Source organism: Saccopteryx leptura, chromosome 1 (assembly GCF_036850995.1).
Source record: "Saccopteryx leptura isolate mSacLep1 chromosome 1, mSacLep1_pri_phased_curated, whole genome shotgun sequence".
Taxonomy (NCBI): domain Eukaryota; kingdom Metazoa; phylum Chordata; class Mammalia; order Chiroptera; family Emballonuridae; genus Saccopteryx; species Saccopteryx leptura.
The window spans coordinates 203,300,987-203,310,856 of record NC_089503.1 but is presented as its reverse complement, the minus strand read 5'-3'; the positions used below and the strand labels follow the sequence as shown (position 1 = coordinate 203,310,856).

Sequence of the window (9,870 nt, the reverse complement as noted above, 5' to 3'; positions counted from 1 at the left end):
CAGTTCACTGTCCCTCAGACCGTTGGAGGGCCGGACTATAAAAAAAACTGTGAACAAATCCCTATGCACACTGCACATATCTTATTTTAAAGTAAAAAAACAAAATGGGAACAAATACAATGTTTAAAATAAAGAACAAGTAAATTTAAATCAACAAACTGACCAGTATTTCAATGGGAACTATGGGCCTGCTTTTGGCTAATGAGATGGTCAATGTGCTCCTCTCACTGACCACCAATGAAAGAGGTGCCTCTTCTGGAAGTGTGGAGGGGGCCGGATAAACGGCCTCAGGGGGCTGCATGCGGCCCACGGGCCATAGTTTGGGGACCCCTGTTCTAAAGCAAGGAAGATGCATAATGTGTGTAATCAGAAAGCAGCAAAGAATTGAAGATGTCTAATCTTTAACAACCATTTTAAATTTCTGACCCTTACTATTTTGTCACATTGATATTTGGATTAAAAATGAGGGGTGTTGGTTGCTTAAGACTCACAAAACTGACCTCTCTGGTCCAGAACTGCTTACAAGTAGTCTGAGTCAGATGTGAAAAATCTACTTGACCTAACCAATGTTACATTCTAAAGATATTATATGATATATAGAAGTTTACAACATGGCTTTTCAAGTATGAATTTAAGATAAAAGAAATTCTTAGTAAGATTAGGCGTTAAACTAAAAGCAGACAGAGGTAATCAAATTAGGTAGTAAAGTGATATGAAAGCAGTGGAACTCTTTAAAAATGCATGAAACAGAGCCTTCCGGTCAAGATGGTAGCATAGGTAAATGTGGTACTAGCATCCTCCCATGACCACATCAAAACTGCAACTAAACTACAGACTATCATTCAGAACTGCCTAAAATCTAGCTGAACACAAGTCCTACAACTAGGCATTTAAAGAAGCCATATTGGGAAAGCTAGAAGGGTAGAGACACAGAACAGGCTGGTCCTACGCCCACCTGTGGCAGATAAAAATTGGAGATATCACAGCTGTGGAGGTCCCCGGAGGAGTGACGGTACCAGCCCCATACCAGGTCCCCAAGCCCAGGGTTTGAATGCTGAAAAGATAAGTACCCATAATTTCTAGCTATAGAAACCGGTGAGGGTTGTGGCTGAGGGAGGTGAGAGGGCTGGTGGAGTCCCAGTGAGCCCCTCTGACGCACCGCATGGAGTTCTAGCACTGCCGTAGTAGCTCTACAGGCACCAAGGACACAAGGAGGAACTGAATTGTCTGCCATCAAGCAGGTAGCTCCGGGCAGCTTTCTCCCAGACCAAAGTGCTGGCAGAGGCCACTGTTTCTTTGATGAGCCCTCGGACAGCCAGCAGGCGGGTGCCATATCTGAGTCTCTTAAACTGGCTCACACTGTCCACCCCATCCTGTCATCCCCAAGACCCCGCCCACCAAACCTGCAGGCGCGCCCACGCTGGCTCAGTGAGAGTGGCCAATCTGGGCTCATGCTTCACTTTCCTACAATCTCTCAAACAAGCCATAGCTCTGGCCTGGCCATGTCCTCTCCCTCTTGTGGAGTGACTCCAGGCCTGGCAGTAGCAGCAACCAGCTGTGGTTCACAGCGTGGCTTCTCCTGGTCATTGCCAAGCACAGCAGAAGTAGCAGCCATTTGCAGATAGCTCTGTAGCTCAAGCCGCGGGCAGGACACAAGTGGCAGCTGACTTTGGCCTGCACCTCCTGAGAGGCCCAGGGGCCAGCGTACCCAGTGGATAGCTTCAGACCATGTCGAGCACCACCCAGCTACCTCCACAGTGGCCCACTCCAAGGGGAGACTCTGCAGGCACCAGAAGTAAGCCCTGATCTGTGGGCGGCAACTGCATAGCTGCTCTCCTATGGTGGTCAAAGCCAGTCCTTGCTGCCGCTGGGCCTAGGGGTAAGCTCCTCCTGTTGATGGGCCCACAGCAATCAAGGCTCAACTACAGCATGAGGGTGTACACAGCCTACACGGCGAGGGAGTGCACCTGAGTGCCCAGCTTGGATGCTGTACCAGTGTACTCTACAGAACAGCTACTATATTAGGCCGCTCTACCAAGCCTGGGAGACACAGCAGCTCTACCTACTGCACAGAAACAAACACAGCGAGGCTGCCAAAATGAAGCAAAGAAACACGTTCCAAAAGAAAGAATAAAATTCCAGAAAAAGAACTAAACAAAGTGGAGACAAGTGAACAGATGTAGAGTTCAAGATACTGGTTATAAGGATGCTCAATGAATTCAGGATAAGAGTAGATGAACTTAGAACTTGAACAGCATAAAAAAGGACATGAAAACCATAAAAATGACCAGTCAGAAATGAATGCTACACCTAATTAAAATGAAGAATAATTTATAGGGAGTCAACAAGAGTAGATGAAGTCAAGAATCAAATCAGCAATTTGGAATATAAGGAAGCAAAAACACCCAATTAGAACAAAAAGATTTAAAAAATCCAAAAAAATCCAAAAACAACAGCAACTGAAGCTAGTGTGAGAAGGCTCTAGGACTTGAAGCACACCAGCATTCACATCGTGGGGGTGCCAGAAGGAGACAAGTCTGCAATGTCTGTTTTTTTTTTTTTAATTTTATTTATTCATTTTAGAGAGGAGAGAGAGAGAGACAGAGAGAGAGAGGAGAGAGAGACAGGGGGGAGGAGCTGGAAGCATCAACTCCCATATGTGCCTTGACCAGACAAGCCCAGGGTTTCGAACCAGCGACCTCAGCATTTCCAGGTCGACACTTAATCCACTGCGCCACCACAGGTCAGGCCAGAAGGAGACAAGTCTGAATGAGAAATTGAAAACCTATTTCAAAAAAGAATGACAGAAAAGTTCCCTAACCTGGTGAAGAAAATAGACATACAAGTCCAGGAAGCAGAGAAGAATCCCAAACAAGATGAACCCAAAGAGGCCCACACTAGACACATCATACTTAAAATGCAAAATGTTAAATACAAAGAGCGACTCTTAAAAGCAAGAGAAAAGTAGTTACCTACAAGGGAGCTCCCATGAGGCTGTCAGCTGATTTCTTAACAGAAACTATGCCGACCAGAAGGGACTGGCAAGAAATACTCAGTGATGAAAACAACGACCTACAGCCAAGACTACTCTATCCAGCAAAGCTGTCATTTAGAATTGAAGAACAGATCAAGAGCTTCCCAGAAAGAAAAGGCTAAAGGAGTTCATCAGCACCAAACCAGTGTTACATGACATGTTAAAAAGTCTTAAGAAGAAAAAAAGATAAAAAACATGAATAAAATGACAATAAATACATATCAACAAATGAATCTTAAAAAACCTCCAAATCAAACAAAGAAATAGAACAGAAACAGACTCATAGATACAGAGAACATTTTGACAGCTGTCAGATGGGAGCAGGTTGGGAGCATGGGTGAGAAAGGAAAAGGGATTAAGAAGTACAAATATGTTGTTACAGAGTAGTTATGGGGATGTAAAGTACAACATAGGGAACAGAGTAAAAAACCCAGTAACTATGCATGGTGTCAGATCTATCAGGATGATCACTTAGTAAGTTATGTAATGTCTAATCACTGGGGCATATACTGGAAACTAATACAATATTGTATGTGAAGTGTAACTGAAAAATAAAAGGCCCTGGCTGGGTGGTTTAGTTGGTTAGAGTATCGATATGACCCACCAAGGTTGCGGGCTCAGTCTCTGGTCAGGGCACATACAAGACTCAACCAATGAATGCATAAATAAGTGGAACAACAGATCGATGGTTCTCTATTTCTAAAATCAGTCAATAAAGGAAAAGTAAAAAATGATTAGAAAATATATATATATTTTTTAGCGACAGAGAGAGGAACAGATAGGGACAGACAGGCAGGAAGGGAGGTGAGAAGCATTAGTTCTTTGTTGCAGCTCCTTAGCTGTTCATTGGTTGCTTTCTCATATGTGCCTTGATGGGGCGGGGGGGGGGGGGGTGTTACAGCTGAGCCAGTGACCCTTTGCTCAAGCCAGCGAAGCGACCTTGGGTTTCAAGGCAGTGACCATGGGGTCATGTCTATGATCCCAGCTCAAGCTGGTGATCTCGAGGTTTCGAACCTGGGTCCTTGGTATCCCAGTCCGACACTATCCACTGCATCACTGCCTGGTCAGGCTGATTTAAATTTTTTTAAAAATTCATGAAATAAAAGATCTAAACAACAACCAAAAAAAACAAAATAGACTGGAGAAAAATATAATGGTTATTTAAGGGTCTTAAACTGGATGAGAAGATAAATGAAACACAATAACAGAAAAAACTAAAGACCATGTAATTAAATTATCTAAAACATGTTGAATTTTACTCATGTCTTTAAAGGATGGGTCATTTTGAGGTGTCACTATATTTCCCTAATCATTAACCTGTGGCTTAGAACATGACAATAAATTAAGAGATTCTGAAGCAAACAGCATACTATTAATTTCTGTTGTTGTAGATGTTGACCTATTTGAGAGACTGAATCAAATGTTCATGATTCAATTATAATTATTTCTTTGACTTGAAAGCTCCAGGTAATTTAGTAATGTATTTTAACACACGTGCTTTTTCTTTTCATACTTACTTTAACAATATGCAAGATGTATCCTTAGGGATCTGGAAAATGAAAGATCCATTACCTAGAGACACTGACCACTGCTGTAGTCATTTAGGGGTTTTGTTTTTCCTTCTAAGCAGTTTTAGTTTGTTATTCTAAAAATTACAGGTGCCCATTTATTGTATGAAACAATTACCCTTGAATTTCATAAGAAAAGAAAACTTAGACATCTGGCTGTACTATAAACCCACAGCTGTGTTCACAGGAAACATGAGAGTACATGGAAGAATATTCATGTTAGTGTATTTTAAATTATAGATGGGAAAGTAAAATAGCTATTCATTTTTTAGTTAAAAGTCTTGGTCTTTGATCTGCATTAAAGTTTTGTTACTTTTTGTCAAAAGAAAAAGATTATATGCTTCCTGGGAATTATTTTTAAATGATACTTTAAATTAGACCTTGCCAAAAAAAGAAAGTAACTAAACCTAATTTTCACTTTTGATCAAAAAGTTTTTCTCTTCTAAAATTGATTCACTGCTTTAAGATTTAGTCTGCTAAATCAGTGACAAAACATGTTAAGAGAATAATGTTAGATACAACTTTATAAGTGTCTCTACCTATGTCATTTGAAAAGTCATCAGTGGCTATTTAATTATTGCTATATTTTAAATAGAGAAATACAATTAGATATGCCTCTCATTAAGTTTTACAGAATCAAATACCACAAAACCAAAATCCATTTAAAACTCAAAACTTCCAAAGTTTAACCATAAAAATAACATTTACTTTAGAATTGCTTTTGTTGTTGTAAAATTCTAAAAGGTAAGAAAAACAAAGCATTATTGTTCTAGCCATTTAAGAAATCACTTCTAAATCTGAAATGTAAGATTAATGTGGAGGCTTTAATTGTTGTGGACTACCATATACAAATTACCATATTAAAACAAAATCTTAATGAGTATGCTTATAAGCTTATTATTATAATTCCAATTTATGAAAATGGAGGGATGGTTATGTCCATCTGGGTCAAACTGAAGTCAGGTAATTTGATTACTGTATTTAAATGTCTATTGTCTTTAAATATGAATAATTTACAAATGTGCTAATGTGGATAAAATATTTTAACACTACAATTTTATTATATTGATAATTGAGCCCCGAAATTCACTTTCAATAAAGACTTCTATCAAGAAAATAGTCATGGGCCCTGGCCGGTTGGCTCAGTGGTAGAGCGTCGGCCTGGCGTACGGAAGTCCTGGGTTCGATTCCCGGCCAGGGCACACAGGAGAGGCGCCCATCTGCTTCTCCACCCCTCCCCCTCTCCTTCCTCTCTGTCTCTCTCTTCCCCTCCCGCAGCCGAGGCTCCACTGGAGCAAAAGTTTGCCCGGGCCCTGAGGATGGCTCTGTGGCCTCTGCCTCAGGCGCTAGAATGGCTCTGATTGTGGCAGAGCGATGCCCCAGATGGGCAGAGCATCGCCCCCTGGTGGGCATGCTGGGTGGATCCCAGTCCGGCGCATGCGGGAGTCTGTCTGACTGCCTCCCCATTTCCAACTTCAGAAAAATACCAAAAAAAAAAAAAAAAAAAGAAAAGAATCATGAACATATACTTAAAACCAGGCCCCCCAAAGTCTTAAGAAATCTTTATTTTTTCTTAATAAAAGTCTAATTACCCTTTAAAAACAGATTATCAGTTATTCCAATACCCTAATTCTATGGTATGCTGTTTCTAGTGTTTTAAAACTTAAGAATTCTGTCTACTGCTAAGGAATTAAAATTTGTCATATTATTGTCATAGTACTTAACAGTTTTTGTTTTATGGCCACAGTAGAATGGGCTATTGGGAGTTGGTTTTCAAACCAAGTAATTTATACTTTTCCATATGGCCAAAGTGTGTTAATATTTATTAATCATCCTAGATAACTCCTATATACTTAGTTCTTATTTGCTTACTCTAGAAAATGTGTATTTTGCTATGTATATTTTAAAATAACCTCTAAAATAGTGTCTTTTGATTTATAAAAAAAATCTTTAATTTTTTTTAATCTAGCATTACATATTTCAGTGATTAAAATTAAACTAAACCACAGCACTTACCCAAAACTGTATTAAGGAGAACATTTTCTTTTATTAATGTAGTTAATAAATAACTGCAGTATAAGGTTAAAGAGCTTTTGAAAATACTACGTAAGTTGAATAAACAGGTAAAAAGTATACATCTTATCTTTGGATGCATCTAACTTATTGAATAAGTGTTATATAACTGCAAGAATTGGAATGTTATACATCTGACCAAAGCACAGAACTATATAAAATGATTTAAGAGAAGGAATGGAAAATGTTAGGATATACCAGACAATCCAGATGAAGAACAGGTTGTTTCCAAATTTATTCCCAAGAAGTTATTGAGGTATAGCTCCTTAAAAAGTGGGTAGAGGTCTTCTTGTTAACTAAAGAAAAGCTATAAACTCCTTACTTATACTATTATGAAATCCATTTAATAACTGTTCTTCCTGAAACAAATCTGTATGTTCAACATACCAATGAAAACTGATACATGCTTCTTAAAATAATGTACTTATATTACTAATAATGGATATAATGATTTCATTTTAAGAGTATTAAAATAGTGATAGTTTAAAGACTTGGAAGACAGTAAAAACATATTGGGGATATATGATTTTCAATGTACAAAAGGGCCTTCTCCCTCAAAAAGGATGGATAACCTCCCTGGAAAATGCCATCCTCCTTCACACCCCCCTTTCAGTGCAGACTACATTGTAGAAACAGAAACTCTCTTAGAGAACTAGCTGTGAGAAATAATGACTATCCCTAAAGATATTAAACTCTCAATGTTTACTAAAGAAAAGTCCATATTAATTCTTAATATAAAGATTTAGCTTTGGGAAAAGTCTTTCAAAATTTCAAAACTGGGTCAGTGTGGTTGACTGGCATTGAACACAAGAGCCCGTGCACTGTCTATGCCCCGTGGCCTTACAGGTTTAAGTCATTTCAGTCTGCTCCCAGTTAGTTTCAAGCTTGTGGACAGAACTGAACGATGTGAACAAGTCTGGTGACGAAGCACAGATTAAGCCACAGTCCCTTGTCCCATATAATTTATATAAGAAGCACCAAAACTGGAGCCAAGGTCTGAACAGGTAAAGTTAACAGCTGGAACTATAATTTAATCACATCATATCATATCACACTATACATTCTATATTTGCCTGTTGATATGTCACGCCGTTTAGTACAAGCATTATTTCCTAAGACTTAGGGTATAAGTGCTTCTTTTCAAGTATTACTGCTTATTTAATAGTGTTTATATCTTAACATTAAGCATTTCAGTGAGAAAGGTACATAATGCAATACATTGTGCCGTTTTCCCTTATCCTGGGTTAGGATTTTAACAGAATCAATTAATAAAACTAAAACTATTAAGATTGAAACAAGGCTATCAATATCATATATGCATATCTGAGAAGGTCAACAGCATTTCCCACTTAACACGAAGGTATTTTCATCAAAAATGATTCTTTTCTTTAGGCTAGTTTCTATAGCAGCAGGTCTTCAGGACACGTAGATCAGAAGTTTCAAGTGAAAATGACACTGACTTACTCTGAGAAAACATCAATCCACATTACTGATAAAAGAAGAAAACTGCTGGTGTCACCTTAACATAAAAATGTGTGTTTTGCCATCCAGCATTTGATTTGGTTCATGTATGAGATGACAGCTAAGCTCTGGAGGTCTCAGGGCATACCGATGAGATGGACTAATTTGTCAAGGACCTCTTACTTGTTTTAATATTTAAGTCAGAACAATAACTAGAAAAAGGTCAGTGCCTCAGTGACTCTAAACCACATCAATTTCAATATTTGTTTTTCAAAATAATGATCAGCTATATCTATGTTCTGCAACAATAGTGCAAATACGGTCTCCTTTCCTGAATCAAGAGCTGAAGTTTATCAAACTAGAAGCTTTAAATAAGGTAGATTGTTGCCAACTACATGACAATCTTGCATGTTTGACATAAAATATATTAGGAAAGCTTAAACTGATTTATAAATCTATATTCAGCTAAAGCTTCACATAAGCAGCAATGGAAATGAACAGACGTGTACTCAATATAAAATACTTTTCAAAACTACTCCAAAAAACAAATGACAAAAAGTGGTTAAGAAAAACTGGACACGTGTTGTGTGTACCAGATGTAAAGAAGAATGGACCCGTGGCTGCTTGCACTGTTTGAATTACACGAAGGGAGAATGAAGACTTAGTCGACCTCCATCTCTCCGGAAGATTTAGCATGCTGTGCACTGTCTTTCGGTGTCTCTGCTTTCAGCTCAGGCCCACTCTGTCCATCCATCTGTCCACTGTGTTCACTGTTAGCTTTCGCGTTCTCTTCTGCAACCTCGACTTTCGGTTTGGGTTTATAAATGATGGGGTTACAGAAATTATCCAGTTCCTAAACAAATGAAGAATATTGATTAAGTTAAAATATTACTGTTAATTCCACATAACTTTATAAATTTTCATTTAATACCATACTTAGCTCAGTGAGATAACCAGCTGTTTATCAGTAAACAACTAAAGTGCTTCAATGAAGGATTTGGCTTCTGGGCTAGTGCTTGTTAGGGGTGACAGGAAACTAGTAAAACTTTAACAATGCTTTTTGTATCTAATCTTCCCCAAAATTGGTTCCTCATAATGTAAAATACAGTTTACTTCAGCAGCAATAATTTTTTTTAAACATATTCTAAAAATTATTTGTATTATAATTGACATACAATATTATGTTAGTTTCAGTTGTACAACATATTCATTCTACATTTATATACCTTATGATGTGATTACCACAGTAAGCCTACTAATTATCATCACCATACAGTTATTGTGATATCATTGATTATTTTCCTTATGCTGTACATTATATCCCGTGACTTCTTTATCACTGGAAGCTTGTACCTCTTATTTCCCTTTTCCCTTTTTATTTATTTATTTGTTTGTTTGTTTTTTACAGAGAGAGAGAGATGAGAAGTATCAACTTATCATCTTGTAGTTGTGGCACTTTAGTTGTTCACTGATTTCTTCTCATACGTGTCTTGACAGGTAGGGGCCTCTAGCTGAGCCAGTGACCTCTTGCTCAAGCTGGCGAGCCTGCGCTCAAGACAGTGACTTCTGGGTTTCAAACCTGGGTCCTCAGTGTCCCAGGCCGATGCTCTATCCACTGTGCCGCCACCTGGTCAGGCTTGACATTTTCATTAGTAATGTTTTTAGACTGGAAACTTTACCTTATAAATAAGATTTTACCATAGAATTAAACACTTTTTGAATTATGTCAGAGAC

General features: G+C 38.4%; 1 protein-coding gene across 1 annotated transcript in view; it reads right to left on the bottom strand.

The window, feature by feature from the left end:
• Positions 1-6,892: 6,892 nt before the first annotated feature.
• HSPA4L (heat shock protein family A (Hsp70) member 4 like) overlaps positions 6,893-9,870 on the bottom strand; it is a 52,400-nt gene continuing 49,422 nt past the window's right edge. Inside the window, exon 19 of the mRNA XM_066385026.1 lies at positions 6,893-8,989. Coding sequence (XP_066241123.1) covers positions 8,798-8,989 — 192 coding nt within the window. The 3' untranslated portion in view covers positions 6,893-8,797. The remainder of the gene's footprint in view (positions 8,990-9,870) is intronic.